The sequence below is a fragment of the Triturus cristatus genome, chromosome 7 (assembly GCF_964204655.1).
Source record: "Triturus cristatus chromosome 7, aTriCri1.1, whole genome shotgun sequence".
NCBI classification, from domain to species: Eukaryota; Metazoa; Chordata; class Amphibia; order Caudata; family Salamandridae; genus Triturus; species Triturus cristatus.
Genome location: NC_140590.1, coordinates 584,417,103 through 584,436,592, shown reverse-complemented (window position 1 = coordinate 584,436,592; position 19,490 = coordinate 584,417,103). Strand labels below are relative to the sequence as shown.

The following is a 19,490-nucleotide window of genomic DNA, read 5'->3' as shown; positions in this document are numbered from 1 at the left end:
TTTTCAGCAGGCCCGCCTCTGAGTCGGGAGGGAGTGGGGGTAACAAGCACAACCCCTCCCCCAGAGTCGGAATGATTGAGTGTGAACATTTCTTTATCAGTGTAACTGTAGCAGTCCCATCCCTCGGCTGCCCTCAGTGACTCTCATGGAAAACAAATGTGTTCCATCCATCCTCCTATCCTGCTTCCCGCTGTCAGGCCGTGTGGAGGTGCGTGAAAGCCAGACTTGCAATTTCAATCAGTTTCGTGTGATGTATAATGGACATGCTCTACGTGCTGTCCTTGATGCGCTAGAAACGAGACTGCGAACAGGTGCTGACCTGTAGCGCCCTCTGTCCTCCAGCTGTCGGTACTTAAATCTGCATCCGGCGGGCGCGCAGAGCAGGCACCGATCCCCTGCCGCGGCTGTGGTGTTGGGCTGCGGGTGCGACCGTTGCTCTCCCGACGAGTTTCACTGGGCGGAAGACTTGCAAAAGCAATAAAAATGCGTGCATGCGCAAAAGGAAGTTGACAGCCGAGCTCTCACATTTTGTTCAGTGCACGTGCACCCCTAGGCGAAGTTGGTTCTTCTAAAGGCTGAGCACTGATGCACTGGTGGTGGGAGTGTCCAGGAAAAGGCTTTTTTGTTTACCATGCACTGGCAAAAAAGACCAAATGCGTTCCTTTAATGACCCTTCGTGTATTGTGACAGTTAATCAGCCTCACCAGTAAAAAGAAATATATGCCGGTTGTTTAATGTCAGTGAATTCCTTAACCACCGCCTCAAAACTTGTAAGTAGTGTGCATTTGTGGAACCCGTGGAGGAGAAGCGATGAACTGGGAATCAACTGAATTACTTCTCGCTATCGTTAAAAAAGGAACGATAAGCAAGCAGCGAGCGCCCCTCGGTGGTATGGCACGGAAATACTTTGGCTGAGCCTGGGAGGAATTACATCAGCAGAAGGCAAAGGGATCGGATGCTAGCCGAGCGACTGTGCGTTCCCAATTCACCTCGAAATGCATCTCTGCTGATTTTATTGCGATTTTGCTTACTGTAGTCCAGGATAACCAAGCATGGCTCTGCCTGAACGCCCAGCTGCGACGGTTGTTGTTTCGAGTCCATGAGCTCCCAGCGCCCTGTAGTGGAATAATCTGGTGGATAAGTGAGTGGTCTGCGCGCGACTGGAGTGCGCCTTGGTTTTCTGTCTCTATTTGGAAGGCGACCCCACTCGTTTATGTTCCTCTTTGGCAAAAAAGGAAATGCGTGTCGCGTGTCTAAAGGAAACTTGGCAAGTCTCAATCCGTTTGGGGGAAACCTCCAGCAAGTGAACGGGGGAGATTTCTGGAACGTCTCAAACTGTGGCATTGGGATTCTCGTCGAGTGATGCACTTGGTATGAAAATCAAAGGATGGAAATTGTTTGGGATGTGTTTTTTATTCTTCAAGCCCATTTCATCTTTTGCATATCAGGTATGAAGCAAACATTTACATGTGTATTTCGTAGGCAGAAACATGCCATGTACGTTATGTTTTTTGCACAAGTTAAACAAATCTCGCCAGGAATGCGTATTTACCGAATGCAAAGGAGGGACTGTGGAATTAAACGGGGAGCGGGCGAAATGACCATCAAAACACTAATGTAACAAACGTAGTTCTGATTTAAACTTTATTGTACAATTTGTATAATACATATACAGAACATATAATTTCTGGCATATACAGGGGCATATTTGAAACTCACTTTACATAAGCAGTGAATGTTTTTGGACTTGGGTGGTTCGCAAAAATGCGTGCATTCTCTCGTGTGAGCACAGTGTATTGTAATTTGTGGTGGGACAGTGGTGCTTGCGGATTGTAGTTTTGTGGTCGCCGGATCTATAGATCCCGTTGTAAACAGTCTGGTAATTTAAACTGACACCCCTACGTAACCAATTAATGAATAGACGTACCTCGTGTCAAGCGCCAAGGATTAGATCAATTTATTCTGAGGAAAACACGTTCGCTCGTCTACTTCAAAAGCACTGCCTACTTGTTAATTCATCATGTCAGCCATGCTAGAATAATTATGTTGTAGCAGCAACAGTGGGTGGTGGGGAGGTTCGCTGGAACATTTCAAACCGAGCGCGAAGAAGGCGCACTTCGGCGCTCCCTCTCAGCATCAAAGTGTCTGCTGTGAACTCTAATAAGGCTCGGGCTGCGGTCCCGCGGGGGCTCTTCCCTGCCTGCTCTGCGCGCGCTAGATGCAGTCTGTTAACAGGCGCTCGGCTGATCGATAGCGCGTGGCCATTTACGGAGTCGTGCGGCCAGCCCGCCCTCGCGCCGCACTGGTGCCTTCTCCGCCCCTATTCTTTACCTGCACAGAGTACTGCGGCGCAGCCTTAGCATAACTTCTAAGGCCCAGCACTCCTTATGTGCCTCTAACGTGCAGAAAAGCCTTCACCCTGGTCCTAGCGTTCACCTCTTCTCCCTCCACATATGCTCTCGACCGAGTGTTGCAGCATGGCCACCCCATACCTTTTCTTTCCGTACCTCCCTGCAAATGACTTCTTTGCCTGTGCCGCGTGCTGCAGCACGGCCTAAACAAGGCACATCCTGTATCTATAACTACCCTGTATATGACTCCTCTGCCTATACCCAGTGCTGCAGCAGGGCCTACACAAGGCATATCCTGTATCTGTACCTCCCTGCAAATGACCCTCTGCCTGTGCCGCGTGCTGCAGCACGAACTAAACAAGGCATATCCTGTATCTGTACCTCCCTGCAAATGACCCTCTGGCTGATGGGTGAAGCCCCGGAAATAGTCCCTGGATGTTTGTTTCTGGTCCAGGGAGAACCTGGCTTGGCAGTTGGGCTGGACTGTTCCCATGAGGCACAGGGTCAAGACTGATTTGCATATAGCTGGGTTCAAACTGGAAACGGCATGGTGAGCAAAAAAACTAAGGATTTAGGCCCAGATCTCTGTACTCGGGGGAATGTAGGACATTGTTCTGCATTCTGTCCATCAACTGTTGTTTTTGCATTTGTCACCCCGAGTGGGAAGGGTATGCCCAGACGTGGGTCCTGTGCTCTCCATGCCACTGGAATCAAGCTATCCCAGCTGAAGAGGGGTGAAACCCCAAAACTGGTCTTAGGACTCTTGTTTCCAGTCCAGGGAGGACCTGGCTTGGCAGTTCTGGCTGGACTGTTCTCATGAGGCACAGGTAAAAGACTGATTTGCATATGGCTGGGTTCAAACTGGAAGGGCATGGTGAGCAAAAAAAGGATGGATTTAGGCCCAGATCTCTGTTTTGGGGTGCATGTATGACATTGTTCTGCATTCTGTCCATCAACTGTTGTTTTTGCATGTGTCGGTGCTAAAGCACGGCCTACACAAGGCACATCCTGTATTTGTACCTATCCTGTACATGACTCCTCTGCCTGTACCGAGTGCTGCAGCAGGGCCTACACAAGGCACATCCTGTATCTGTACCTATCCTGTACATGACACCTCTGTCTGTGCCACGTGCTGCAGCACGGCCTAAACAAGGCATATCCTGTATCTGTACCTCCCTGCAAATGACCCTCTGCCTGTGTCGCATGCTAAAGCACGGCCTACACAAGGCACATCCTGTATCCGTACCTACCCTGTACATGACTCCGTACCTTCTCTGCTACCACCCCCCCCCCCCGCCCCACCTGTACCTAGTAAAGTCAGAAGGCCCTTTTCGTGATACCTCTTCTATCCGTACCCCCCCCCCCACCCCCCCCATATGACTCATCTGCCTGTACCGAGCGCTGTAGCACTGTCTTTACAGGATACCTCTTCTATCCGTACTCCCCCAGTGCGACCCCTCTGCCTGTACCGAGTGCTGCATCTGTCCTTCAAAGAATACATCTTCCCATTGTACTGAACATGTACCTCTCCTCCTGTCATCTTTCGCTATCAAGTGCCTCAGCGTGGCCTCTACATGGTGCTGCCTCCACCTGGGTTGCGTACCACAACAGCATCTTTACACTTCGCTTTCTTTGCGTAGTGCTGGAGTGTGACATTTATTCTATGCCTCCTCTAACTGTACTAGGTAATACAGTGAGTATTTATCAACCTCCTCTACCTGTGAGCAGTGCAACGTGGGCTCTGTGCGTAGCATTCTCTCCCTTACCCGAGTGCTACAGTGCGGCCTTGACACTGTTTACTCTGTCGTCACTGATGCTGCAGCTTGGCTTTTACACCACGCCTCCCCTTCCGGTACTGGGGATGCAGCACGTATTTATTCACGTCACCTGTATCCATGGAGTGCTGAACATGGTCTCTACATGGTACGTAGTCTGCCTTTACTCAGTACTACAGGAAGGCCTTTACCCCTTTACATTACATCCACTATACCGTCACTTAGTGCCACCTCGTGTCTTCTACGTCATACTTGTTCTATCAGTACTGCATGCAATACTGTAACTTGTGCATCGAGTCTCCTCCGTCAGTACTGTATGTTATACGGTCAACTTAACCAAGGCTTTAAGTGGGATGACAAAACTGGAGGGTCTCTCAAAGGGGCGTGGCTGACGCAATTAAGGCTAAACATCTGTGCTTAGCATAGTATGCCGTCCGACTGGTATGTTGCTGCTTCTGTCATTGCATCCAGATATATAATACAACAAGTGACATTACACCTACAACAAGCCAGGACTATTGGCTTTGTCAATGGTTGTTAGTTGCATAAGATAAATAAGCAACAACTACCGCTTCGTTGTATATAACATTGAAAATGCTTCAGTTCTGACATCATGAAGCATCTTACTTACCTTCTGTATCTGTAGTGCGTTTTATTCTGCGGTCTCCACATCATACCTCACCTGCCAGTACAGCTTGCCATACTGCGGCCCGCACAGCATCCCTCGCCTACTATGATATGTCCTCTGCCTGTCCTGCATGGTGTGCCCACAGTCCCTTCACTCCTCCTCTAGCAGTACCCCCAAGCTATACTGCGGCCTCCGCACCAAAGGTCACCTACCGGTACTGCATGCCGTACTGTGGCCTGCGCATCATAAGTCCTCTGCCTGTACTGTTTGATGTAATCACTTTTACTTGTTCCTCTTTTATCAGTACTCTGCGGCCTCCTCATCAAAGGTCTCCTTCCAGTACTGCGTGCTATAGTGAGTTCTTCACAGTATATCGCCTTCAGCAGCACTGCGTGCTATACTGCAGCTCTCACGTCATACCTGCCAGCATTGCATGCAACCATGTTGTGTGCCACAACATGGTCTTTTCAGCACCATCAGTCACGTGACGGGGCGATGCTTGCACACAGTCACGTGACGGGGCGATGCTTGCACACCGTCTAACCCCTGGCAATGGCTCTGTGTAGCATTCCAGCTCGTGTTCTACAGCATCACACCACGTCCCACTCGAGAGACGCGTCTGTGCCTGCGTTGAGTCCTATCGAGCGGCCTTTTTCATGACGAGGCCTCTTCTACTTGTTCTTAGTGCCCTTGTCATGATAGTGAACGTGCCTGTCCTATGTGCGAGAGCACGGCCTTCGCACAGAGCAGGTCAAACTCTCAAGGTGGTCGCCCTATTCGTACTCTGAGACGACTGGATGGGGATGTAAAGGCCTCTTGTGTGTTGCCCGCGGCCTCCTCCGAAGCTTGAAATGCATCTGGGTGCCCGGGCTACTTAGTTAAGAGCCTCCACGGCGTGTTCGCTGTCGAACTGCTGGCACCACGCGGAGGCACACAGCGCGGCCGCTCCTTCACCCTGTAATTTGCCATAGACTGGGGATAGCACGTTACTTCGACCACCTGGATGTTCCTCATGCATACTAATCAGTCACCGCAACACCAGGCCTGGCCACACCGTCCCTCTGAATGGCTGTTAAAACATCTGGCACCACACCGAACCAGTTTCTACATGGCAGCTAGCCAAAAAAGCGCTATATATAGATGGCACTGTGAGACTCGACGGTGCAGCATCTACGGAGAGTCGTCGTATGGGTGGTGACAATATGCAGCCAGTTTTCGAGCAGCGAAGCATGCCAGAGTGTGTAGCCTGCATTCATAGAGCAGCAGCACCTTCCTCCTCTCTACAGACCCCTCCAATGGGGCGAGAGCCGCCGCGTGAATGCTATCTACTGTCCGGGAGGCAAATGAACGCCACTGTGCGAATAACCACGGAGAGCTAGCGATTGTCCCATATCCATGACGTGGCACTTACCGCACCCGCCGCTTTTCCCACTTTGCCCGGTTCACCAAGTGAGGCTTGCAGAAGAGCTCCGAGCCCTCCTCTGTACCGAGCAGTACAGAATGACACCTCCAAACCCCAGCCTTCGAATTTTGATCCGACCAACGGCCTGCAGCCGCTCCAAGAGTATATAAACACGTCACGGTGACCACGGTGTCCCAAGTATCACAGCCGCAGCTTGTGTTTACAGCTGGGGCTGTGAAAATATCTCTTCTCTATATGTGCCATTTCCAAGATGGCTGGACCTGGGCTTTGACGGTGGTCAACTGCCGTGGGTTCCACTGCGTGAGAGGCCACACAGTGCCTACTGCGTATCATTCATATCTATGTAACACACAATGGCAAAACACCGCTTCAAATAGTATTTTATTAAACACGAAGTCCACATAGTACCGAGAGGTACAGCTATACTCTGGTAAAGAGCCAAATCCTCACTCTCGCAACATAAAGACGAGATTCAGCACCACAGGCGCTGGACAGCTAAAAACAGGCCGGGCCCCATTTGCTGTCACTCCACTGTTCTGCTCATTTTTTAGCTAAAATATTAATTCAATAATTGGTGCCACCTTTTTGCGTGTAGTCGACATTAAATTGCATCAGCTCCTTGCCAGTTCTCTCAATAGTAAAACATCTGTTGTACTAACATGTAAGCACGTGCGGGGCAGCGTGCTGAAGTGCAGTGCTTTCCCACCTCGGTGTTTCAATGACTCCCCACGCGCCAACTACCCCCACCCGCGCACACATAAAAATCCTAACCCAGAGCAACCACTAATTAAAAATGATCCATCATGTCATATTGATATTAAACACCAGGGCGAGGCGGTTTCAATGCCCGACGACACAATACCGGTTTAAATGCAGGTCGTGTATTTGGTTAGGAACGCCAGCAGAGCCCCGGCGCGGGATTACCGGAGAGTGGCAGATGGCGCTGCACTGCATGCCCTGACATTTGTAAAATCTCGTCGCCTCACAACAACGTTTATCCCAGACTATCCAGCCCCGTCTCCACTGCAATTTAGGCTAACGCACTTTAGCATTCAGCAGGGTATATACTGCTTAATCAGTTGAATATCAGACACATAAGAATGCATTAGAGGAAAAAAGCTGCCTACGGCATTTAGTAAGGGTTTATGTGCACGACTGCGTTATATGGAGACCCGTGTTATTACATGCCTAGCAACACCCTTTCATGCGTTTAGTAATGTGTGTGCACGTCTGTGTATATATATACACGTTAAAACTGCATCGGCATGGGTGTGTGTATCCTTACATTCACAGCTGTATATCTCTCTGCATAGACACGTAGATAGCCAATAAAAGATACTTTATTCCAATAAAATGTTATTGGGGGTAAATATGCCAATGAACATGCCATTATACATTTTATTACTGGAGTTCCAAAGCTAGAATTCCATGTTCTCGCCATAAATCATCGTTATTTGTGAAATCACTGCTTAATGCCTCACAGATTCCATTTTACTATACCGCTACAGAGGAAAAAGAACGGGTCCCTACTCCAACGCCCTATGCGATGATGTTTGACTGCACTGTTCACAGTCATCGACTTGTGCCCTGGTTAAATAACTCGGTTTATAAATTCTACGAATGAAAACGCATCAAGTCATAAACCAGATGTTCTAATCCTCCAGAGGATTTAATATGACGGCGCGTAGGGGCACCGGAGCCCACCCGAGGCTCCCCTGTTGTGATTCATGGCCCCTCCTCAGGGATGCTTTTAGATATCAAGTTAAAAATATCGTCCTACAAAAATATGAAAACAGAATATCGACTACCACGTACCATAAGAATATGTAGGAAAGTATACATTTACTGTTTTTACCTCCACATCTATCACATCTACATTCCATGAAGATATATCTTTTAAAATACACAACGGGTAACTGTGCTATATGGTTCACTTTTGCCACCAATGGTTTCTAGTAATATCATACCCCGTGAGGCTGAAGGCCGAGTGGTTTGTAAATGTCACCATTACACATGGCACCAGTTATGTGTTTTTTATATTACATGTTTATTTTCGGGCAGTTAGTTTGAAAAGACTGTTTTCTTCAAAGTGCAGCTATTAATGGGAACGAGTGTTTAAGCATTGTTTAGTTTCCTTAAATACATATTTAACAAAACAACTGACAATGGCGGGAGTCAGTGAAGTGATGTGGTGTCCGCAGCCTTTACTGAATAATGTCTGCAGCGTGTACTGCATAATTATGGATGTACTTCATGTGCCAAATAATTTGCAACATACTTTGCAGATTTCACCAAAATGTAATTACTATTCCAAATGAAAAAAATATATATTTTGCAACATAATTTGCAGATTTCACCAAAATGTAATTTCTATTTCAAATGAATAAAAAATAATACTGACTGTGAATGTACCATATAATTTGCATTTTTGCAACATAATTTGGACTTTGGTCCCCAATAAATCGTAGTAGCCTCAATAATGTTACAGCTCTGGACATCTAACTGTAAAATATTTCCCCAATGCCACTGTTGCCTATTACTGTGTATGTATATATATATATATATATATATATATATATATATATATATATATATATATATATATATATATATATATATATACATATATGCTAAACACACTAAAGTAACGTTATAGCATGGGAAAAACGTTACTCAATATACATTACTTCATTTTTTTGTCCGTATGGTATTTCTAAAGCATGAACCTATCCAAAAGGCATTGGAGCACTGTACATTATTACAAGAGTAAGAGGAAAGGAAGTTGAATCATTGATGGTTATGCATTGTGATAGAGTGTTCTTTAAAGAGGTGACCCTTCTACTCTTTCCTAATTTGGAGCAGCAGTGGGGCAGTCTGATGGTTATAGGGATGATGTTCCATATCCTGGGAGCATGGATGGAGAAGGCTTGCTGTCATTTTACACTTCTTAGTGTGCATTCTAATGCTGCACTGGCTGTGGGTGTGCTGTGATCCACCAGAAATAGAAAGCATGTCTGGAAGACAGGCAGAGGTGCTGGTCGTGATAGATTTGTAAATGATGAGAAGCACCACTTGGAGGGTTGGGACTCACTCAGGCTGGGTCCAGGTGAGAGTTCAACATGGTTGGTGACTTTCTGTTCCTGAGGCTCTGATCAGAAGGTCATATAGAAAAGAAAAAGGGACAACTCAGTAACCATGGGATCTGGGATAGTCAAGTGATAAGGAAAAACAATTGTCCCATAAGGGAGAAGATGAGTAACCTCTATGTTCTTGGTCAGTATTGATAGAATCAAGTCCTGTGCACACATGTTAGGTTGATGGTTTTAGTGTGAAAACCAATATTAGCGAACTTTTCCTCTAGAAATGATGAAGGTCGACATCAGGAGTATCTTAATGGGGATTTTTATATCAATCCAGATCAAAACAAAAAGAGAAACCAGCCGACACGTGTATCGTCACAACGTGGTGCAATTGTTACTCTTCACGGCTGTATAATAGCAAAAGGTGGCATGAAAGTCGCAGTACCGGTGATAATTCCAACCCGGTATCAACACGGGTTAATCGAAAGAAAAGGACAGGCGGGAAGGTTACAGGTGGTCCTTCCCCGGTGTCTCAGTCTCAATCGCCATTAAGATACTCCTGATGTCGACCTTCATAATTTCTGGAAGAAAAGTTCGCTAATATTGGTTTTCACACTACAACCATCAACCTAATACGTGTGCACAGGACTTGATTCTATATCTGCAGTGTGGGTCTTGGCCTACACCCTCGCAGTGGTTGTTTTGTTTGGGTTTGTTTCCCCTGACCTGGCAGCACTATACTCATTTGTTCAAACCCTAGACTGCTTTGCGTACTTGCTTGAGCGCCATTACTTCCTGTCCTTAATCTAAACCCTCCTCCGATTCAGTATCTTGGTCAGTATTGGTTTAACCATCAACAGATTGGTTCTATTATAAACTCAACAGTTTTATTTAGTTTGCTCAACGCCGACAGAAAAATCATTGGAATTTCATAATCAAGAATATTTGAAGATAAAAAAGTGATCCTTAATGGCAGCGGCACAGTGCAAGTGAGTAATGTGAGTGTAAAGTGTGCTGGTGCTACAGTCTATGTCCATAAATAGTGAATGATTGAGGATGCAAGGGTGGTTGATACACACTCTGACACAGAGTGAAATACTCTAGAATCCCAATAAAAACAGTACATTAAAGTTAGCCTGGAAATCGGGATGGCTTCAAGGTGCGGCACCATGTTGGTTGCTGGCTATAGGAAACTTGCAGTAAATTATACATGACACCTCAGAGCATTGGTGCACTGTGGCCTTAAAAAGAGCATTTGTAAATCAGGCTCTCAAGAGTGAAAAACCACTTTTATCACTATGCTCAGAGAATGAATCTTATGACAAAATGATCGCATGATTGCAGAGTTGATTGGGGCATATATAAGGGTGACTGAGCTCCAGCACGTGCGTCTGGCTACTAGAATGCTAGGCTCTGATCAGAAGGCCAGCCAACTAGCCCTTGGAGTTACTCTGGTAGTCTTGGGTTCAAGAAGTGAAACTGGGCTCAAGAAGCATGGCAGGTCTCTATGGGCTCAAGGCAGAATTCAGGCATCAGAGTAGTCCTTCCATGTTCAGCGAAGCAGTCTTCTGAAGTATACTGCGGGCCACAGCAGTGGGCAGTCCTCTGAGAGTATTTTTGCAGTTCGAGAAAGTGAACCGAAGAGTGGGTCTGAAGTTCCTATTTTTATACCTGGTGCCTTCTTTGAAGCAGGGAAAGTTTCTAGAAAATTCCTTTTGAAGCACTTGGAGTTTCCTGCCTTCCCTGCCCTGACTCCATGCTGGCTGCCTGAACAATAAAGTACTTTTTGTGAAGGCACGGCACATCCTATTGATTTGCAAGTGTGGCTGCGGCCAGCTCCGCCCCTCCATTCTGCCACTGATGGCCCATCAGGCACACCCGATCCCTCTATTGTGTTGCTGTCTGGAAAGAATAAACACAGTCGAAATGCCAACTACACCCAGTCATTTGACCCAGGAACATACTACAGGCACAAAATAGCCATGTCAGAAAAATACCAACTTTCTAAAAGTGGCATTTTCAAAATAGTACCTTAAAATACAACTTTACCAATAAAGAGGGTACTCAATTACAGTTTCTTAGACACCAAACATGAACTCTCTACCTGTTCTCAATCAAATGTTAGCACATACAAAATGTAACAAGGCAACTCCATGTCTGCCTATGGGAGAGGTAGGCCTCACAGAAGTGTAAAACACATTTAAAAGTTTTTCATAACCAGGACATGTAAAACTTGATAGTACATGCCCAACATTTTACTTACAATGCACCCTGCCCTGTAGGCTTCCTAGGGCCTAACTTAGCAGGAACTTGTATGCAATAAAATAGGAGTTTAAGTTTTGGCCGGGGGTTATATTACCAGGTCGAATTGGAAGTTTAAAACCACATTCAGGCTGCAATTTAGGGCCTGTGACATTTTTCAAGGGATACTTAGATGGGTGGCACAGTAATTAAGTGCTGCAGGCCCACTAGTAGCATTTAATCTGATTTGCAGGTTATGGGTGTAAGGTGTACTACTTTACTAAGGACTTGTAAATACATTAAATATGGGAATCAGGTTTTAGCCAATGTTACCATGGTTTAGGTAGTGAGCACAAGCACTTTAGCACTGAGTAGCAGTGGCAAAGTGTACACAGTCCTAAGGCCAATAAAAATAAGATCAGCAAAAAAAAGAGGGGTGAAGGCAAAAGTCTGAGGATGGCCCCGGAGAGATGGACAAGTTCAACAGCTGATACCAGGCCATATTTGATTTTTAGCAGTGTTTTCTTTAAAGGTGAGGTTGGTGTCCAAGGAAACCCAAGTGACTTGGCACTCAGTGAGAGTTGGGATTCAAAGCCGTAAAAGTTCATGCCATTGAGCCTGGTTTGCACTGTATCTTGTTAATTGTTCTTGACAAATAACAGGAACTCTGTCTTGGTTGGTTGAACTTTAGGTAGGCGCTAGACTACATTATCTGGAGGATGTGCAAGCAGAGTTTGAGGCATTGGATATCTGAAGCAGTAGAGACTTTTACGTAGAGTTATATATCATCAGAATATTAGTGAATCTTGATGCTGCTATATGTGAGTAGAGGACCAAGAGGCTCTATGTATAGATTGAAGATGGCAGGAGAAAGTATGGAGCCCTAGTGACTCCACAAGTGATAGAGATCATTTGTGACCTGGAGGTGACCTTACAAGCATACTGGTGTCCATTGGGAAAGTAGGAGGATAAACAGTGAAGGACATTGCTGGTGAATCCCATTTGAAACTCCATGGTGAGAATGGGGGTGGGTTGGTTGACTATTTTGAAGCCAGCTGTGAGGTTCAGCGATATCAGGAGGTAGAGGTCATCTTCTCTTTGGTCAAGAGGGTATCAACTACAATGTGTATGACTGCAGTCTCCTCTCTACAGTGTGGTCTGAAGTAGACTGGTAGTCATACAGGAGACGGTTAGCATTAATGTGCTTGAACAAAGACTGCTTTATCAATGAGCCATGGGACCTGTAGTTGGCCAGGTCATTAGAGTCTAGTATAGATTTCTTCATGAGAGTGAGGATCTTCTGCTTTAAAAAAAATACACACACAAACCTATATATATAATTATTTATATATATTTATATATATATGTGTGTGTGTGTATCTCTATCTGTAATATGTATACCTGTACACACACACATATATATGCACGCAAATATACATATACTTATACCTATATCTGAATATAGCACGTTACATTGCATGCTATTCCAATGCGTACTTTTACAACGCACTCGTTACAACGACCATGTTGTTAGTACACAATACCCTTACATTGGAAATCATTACAACGACTTGCTGTAGGGGGCGTGCAGGACTAAGGAATAGTATTATTTACTATTCCTACTCCAGTTTGTGCAACAGCAGGGAAGGTGTTAAATTCCATATCGAATACCTTACGCCCCCTACAGCAAGTCATTCTAATCACTTGCGATTTAAAGGTATTGCGTACTAATAACGCAGTTGTTGTAATGACCACGTTGTAATGGTACTTCGTTGTAAATGCTTTTTCCCCTATATATATATATATACACACACAAACACACACACACACACAGGCCACACAATCACACACATTCACTTAGACAAACTGAGAGATAGATGCACCATGTAAATATGGTCCCATACTGCAATTGAGTAGCTCTGGGCCACCATAGACTACGAGGCAGAATGCAGAGTGGCTTGTAAAAATCATCAGACGTAAAGGCTTGGAAAAGTCATCAGAACTGTGAGAAATGAATGATTATTGAAATCACTAAATTAAGTACTGTATGCACTGTTTTGTTGACCGTAGAAAAAAAGCAAATAGTAATGATGTAGTTAAGGGTGGAAAATATTATAAAAAACACTCTTCTCTTTGTTATAAAAACACATTCTGTGTGAGATTGTTGACGCTGTTCTCTGCAAGATGAGGCTATCAAAGGGAATCAATTAGAATTAGAGTATTCAGGTTTTGTTTTTATTTTTATAAATGAATGTTGATTATACAAAGCACAAGGTTACACTGTGCAGGTTGGGTGGGGGCTTTAATTTTGATGATGAAATCCATATTTCAGAGGACCCCATGAAATATTTTCTGTATTTCGTGGGGACCCATTACCAATTGCTCAATTAGTGGTGAAAAGTTTGAAACGTCTCGAAGCTTTGCCATAGCACATTGTTTAATTAGCAGTCTATTTGGAACGTCAAACATAACCATAACTTATGAATGCCATCAATTTGCGTTAACAGCTCTTCAGGGCTGGCAGCAGCTTCAACTATCCCTCAGCATAGTCTCTGCTTATTGCTTATTCAGCAGTCTATGCATAAGCGTTGAACATTCTAATACCATTCAGGGTCTACTAAAAGCTCCGCCTTGCTGGCAACAGCGTTAGAAATCTCTGAGCATAATCATTACCTTTAGTTTAATCATCAATATATTTATTAAGCTGAACATTCTATTTGCAGCCATAGTATTTTGGTAGCTCTGCGCTACTAGAAGAGATTTGAGGGCATATTTACAAGCCCTTATCACCTCTGGAAAATCACTTTATTTGACCTTCCTGTGGTGATATAGGCTTCACCTTGTTTACTAAGCAGTGTTAAGCCACTCTATGTGGCTTAACACTGCCTTGTAAATAAGGCACCCTTTCACGCTATACGTAGCATGAAAGGGGTAGGCAATGTGTGTTGCGGTGGGGCGTTTCACTGCAACACCCATTGATTTTACGCTGCCCCGTATATAAATGGGTGGTGTAAATATGGGGCATTAGGACTAAATAAAACCTGGTCCTAACATGGTGCAACGAGGAGAAATGCTTTGTTTCTCTTTATTTTTGCTTTTTCTATGTGTGCTGAATTATGCAGCACATATAGAAACAGCAAAACACCTAATATGATTGTTTATGTGCAGGAAGACGTCCCTTCCTGCACTTAAACAATAATTTTAAAAATGACAAGTTGCACCTTCTATGTGTGCCCCTTGATTTCCATAGCACGAATGTGTACCATCGAATTGGGTAACAATAATCATCTGCTATTTCAGCGCTAAGAGACCCAAATCTTGGGTAAAGATGCTCTTTTTAAATACACATGTTATGTTGTGTTATGGGTTTTTTTTAAACACAAAGCCTGTTTTATCTGAAAACCTGCACCTTTTACTACACAATTAAACACATTTGTATTTTATTTAATGACAGGAAAAATAATATAGTCCAGTATTTCATTTATTGCTTTAAAAAAGACGTTCCCTGTTTAAAAAAACATTGGTTTCATGCTAATTGTAGCTAAGTAAGCCTTTGCTACAAATAATACGTGATAGGTAATTTGTGAAATATGTTTCTTATATTGCCATCTCAGGGTTAGGTTATAGTGATGTTTACAAACCATCAGGTCTTTGACTTTGGGGTTTATGATGTATATATATACATTTCCTTGAGGCACATCTGGAAACTCAGCCATGCAAGCTGATTGCCAGGTGGTGGATAGACTACCGCAGCAAACACAATAAGATGATGGATGGAGTGCTGAAACTTTTCAAACACTCCCCACCCCCTGGCAAAAGATCTAGGTTAAATCCATTGTTCTTTTGCTCATCATGCCTCCCCAGTATGGACCCAGCCATATCCAAATCAGTGTTGTCCCTACTCCCCCATGGGAACAGTCCAGCCGGAACTGCCAGGCCAGGTTGACACTGCCCCAGAAATAGACATCCTGGGACAGGTTTCGGGGTCTCACCCTTCATCAGCCATGCTAGCTTGAATCCAGTAGTACAGTGAGAAAGGGACCCACATCTGGTCATACCCATGGCCGCTTAGGGCGAAAATAGCGAACACAACAAGATGATGGACAGAGTGCTGGAACTTTTCTCCCACATCCAGTAGCCAAAACCTTCCTCCCTTTAGAAGTGTTACCTGCACACCATTTCTGCCCAATAACATCATTTTATTTGGGCAAAACCACCAGTCCACATGTTCTATCTCTCATAGGGGTCCTTCTGAGATAGCTGTTTGATTACAATCTGCAGTATTTTCTGTATTTTAATTCATTGTGATACATAAGGAAGACATACCATAAGTATACCTCAAGAAATGAAAGACTACAATCAACATATGACAAAAAGTATCTGTAATTGTATGTAAGTACTGTGGATCAATCTATCAATATTTACTCCTATGTCAGGAATCAAACCTGTGTCTCTAAAACTTTAGGCCAACACATTTGTTATGCATTGTCATTGTTAGTTAATTACTGCAAAAATAACTAAATTAAATGTCTTAGAGTCAATACATGTGCTGGTTATGCTGCATTTGTCACTGCCAGCTCAAAATCTTCTAAGTTTGGGGCTAGTATTTAACTGCATCTAGCCCTTATGAGGTGTTAGATCCCTCAATGATTTGCATAACACTTACCAACCACAATGGGATCAGCCTCTCTTAATAATTGTCCCATGTGGGCTGTCAAATTACAAGACTGCCATTATACCATCATCCTGTTGAGATGCTGCTGTAAACATTAATTTACAATAGGATAGGATAGGATGTACATTTGTAGAGCGCGAATTGCTGCCCGGAGGCGTCCAAGCACTGAAGAATATCCATAATCCGCACAGAAGCCCAAGAGGGGAGAGACGGGGACTTAGACTGAATGAAATAAAAAAGTTTTCAGTTGTTTCCGGAAGGCTGTGAGGTTAGAGTTTGCTCTAAGATGCAACGGGAGAGTGTTCCAAGCCCTGGCAGCATTATGGGAAAATGCTCTGCCTCCGGCTCTAGCTCTTTTAACTCTGGGGGCTGTTGCCAAAAAGGTCTGACTGGAGCGTAAGCTTCTACTGGGCATATAATGGGAAATTAGGTCCCACGTAATCCTAGGGCCAGTATTCCAGAAGGCCTGGTGAGCTATGCACATAGCTTTAAACATGACTCTGTGGCGTACCGGTAGCCAATGAAGGGACGCCAGTCCGGACCTCAGACTGTCTGCGGGGGAGGTCGAGTAGAATGCGTGCTGCGCAGTTCTGAACTGTCTGAAGCCTTCTTAGAGTGGATTCAGGAGCGCCAAGATAGAGTACATTGTTAAAATCAAGGCGTGACTGAATTAAGCCTTGTACGGCCACTTGTTTGGCTTCCAGGGGGAGGAGAGGGAGAATTTTTTTTAACATCCTCATGATGCCAAAACAGGTGGCTGAAAGTTTTATGGATTGAACGTTAAAGGACAGAGAACTGTCCAGCCATACTCCAAGACTCTTAATGCTGTTTTTAGGAGTTGGGGGGGATCCCAGACTTGGCGGCCACATGGACGGAGGGAGGCTAGAATCCGAAGGGCCTAGGAGCATAAGCTCAGTTTTATCCCCATTCAGTTTTAAACACGATCGGGACATTCAGGTCTTCACTTCCTCCAGGCATTCTCTGAGCCCACCCCGAGCAGATGGATTGGCTGCCTGTGTCATAGAGACCACCAGCTGCCCACCACAATCAAACCCTAGTAGGCTAATATCATACCTTCAGCCATATATCAAATGGGCATTTCTTCTATGATAATGGCCCATGTGTTCAATTCCAATGCTATAGAATGGAAGAATTGCCCAAATAATCAAACATGAATGGGAATTTATTATCATCAGAAATATGCATCAACCTTTTCTCTTCTTTGTCCATGTTAGATTCAAGTTAGAAAATCCTAATTCCCTTTTCAAGATATCTCTAATATTGTTTGACTTACAAGCGTATGTGGTAATAAACCTTAATGTCTCTCATTTCCCTTCCTCTGTTCAGCCCCTTGTTTTTGGTATCAGTAAGGTTTCCGTTCATCTCAAGTTATCTTTATGGCAGCTTTGAGGAGAACATGATGAAGAAATCTCAATATCATGATTGATTTTCCCCTCTAATAATTGTCATTACAGTTACAATTCCTGCAGACCCAAACTATTTTTTCATATGGGATACTCTACTTCAGGCGAGTAAGATGGTGACTGCTGACATGCAGTAAGAATAACCTGCTGTTTCCTTTCTATAGAGTCACATTTGCATTTTACAATCTTTGCCTTCCAGGTAGGGTACAGTACTGTAGCTCATAATATAGTAAAACCCTAATTCAGATCACTCTCAGAAAATCACCTCATAAACTCTTTGGCTGATTCCATAGTGTGAACAATCCATCAATAAACCTCAGCCACAGGTGTATATTAAATGTGTAGCTTTCCCTTTCCAGGGTCCAAATCATCTGCTTGTCCCACCAGTAAATTTGCATAGCTGCAGGCAATGCAGGTGCCCACGGCTGTACTTTGTAATTGTAGGAAAAGCACACTATCAACAAGAAAACTATTATGTTCTAAAAAAATATTGTAACATTGCTAGGCTCTCCTGTTTTTACTATTTATTTGTTGTGTACTTCAGTGTTATTTTTACAGTGTTTTCCAAACTTTTTGAAAGCATTGCTTATCAGTACTTATTCAGCTGCCTAATCCTTCAAATACACAAAACTGTGTGTTTTCCAGTGTTTAAAAACATGTTGTTTCGTATGCAGTGTCCATTTGCAGTATACCTAATGGACATATGTTAGACTGTTTAAGCATAGACAGTATGTGTATCATGTTCTCACTCACACTCACGTCTCATTACCACCTCTCATATCTCTGACATCACATCACCTCTCACACTCACTCTGTCGGGACTCTGCCTCATTTACAGGACTATTAATGGATTAAAAAACTAAGAGTGATATATTCAAATGTTTTAGTAATCAAATTCCTGGACAGAGTTGGGAGTCATACGCCTACTCCATACCAAATATTATGACTTTGTAGAGGTACTCAACCCTGCCAACAGCATATCTGCCAGCTCACACAGTGCCTCCGTGTAACACACGATATCGGCTCCCATCACACTGCCACCCGGTGAGGATCCAATATCACACAGTTGCAGGAAAAACTAGCTGAAAACTACAGTAAATAGTGGTTTTCCATCTCGTTTCCCGGGGTTTGAACAGCCAACGTCCATTAAGGGGTGTGAAAACACTCAAAAACATCGGCACCAGCAAGCATTTTTCTTTTTCTGGGAGGAGTGTGCTTGGGGCAGGATGGGGCTCCAAAGTGCTGCTTAGGTACTTCTTGGCATGAGGCCCTGCTCCCTCCAAGGCCCCACCCCTTCCTCAAACAGTGAGACTTTTGTTCAAGTTGGCAGGTATGCAACAATATAGTACCTTGTGAAACTTTTGAAAGTTTGAATTACATCAGATTAATTTGTATCCCTAAATTTTAATGTACTTGAAAGTTTATGCTTTAAGCATGCTCACTGCTGCTTTATTGCACTCATTTTGGTGGTACTGCTTTTGTCTGGACACTCATAACTGATGAATGTCCCTGTGGCAAAAGTCTCATCTCTAAGTCAGTCCAGACATCACATTGTATTTTGCGACTTAAAACTTTGCTGATACCGTTGTATCTTTAGGCACAAAAACCCCAGCAATGAAGTGCAGTGAGTAAAAAGCCAGGATTAGCCGAATGTTTCACACATAACGATGGGATACCTTTTGTATATGCAAAGTCTTGTGCCATGTTTTCACCACTTTCCCATGTGGACGGTGATAACACTTGTTTCAAAGGTACCTGTCACTACACCTTGAATTAAATGTTTAAAACCTGAGGTGTTTGACAGTTGACCTGCTACACATACTGACTTGTTAGGAAAGGGGTCATATGTAACAAAGGTTTTACTCATTCTGTGTCTGTGGGTGCATGTGATAG

The 19,490-nt window shown here is 44.2% G+C and overlaps 1 protein-coding gene across 1 annotated transcript in view; it reads left to right on the top strand.

Annotated features, from left to right (window-relative positions):
- The first annotated feature begins 403 nt into the window (after positions 1-403).
- Positions 404-19,490, top strand: part of CA10 (carbonic anhydrase 10 (inactive)) — an 812,800-nt gene continuing 793,713 nt past the window's right edge. The window contains exon 1 of the mRNA XM_085614410.1: positions 404-1,448. Within this exon, the coding sequence (XP_085470536.1) occupies positions 1,388-1,448 (61 nt within the window). The 5' untranslated portion in view covers positions 404-1,387. The remainder of the gene's footprint in view (positions 1,449-19,490) is intronic.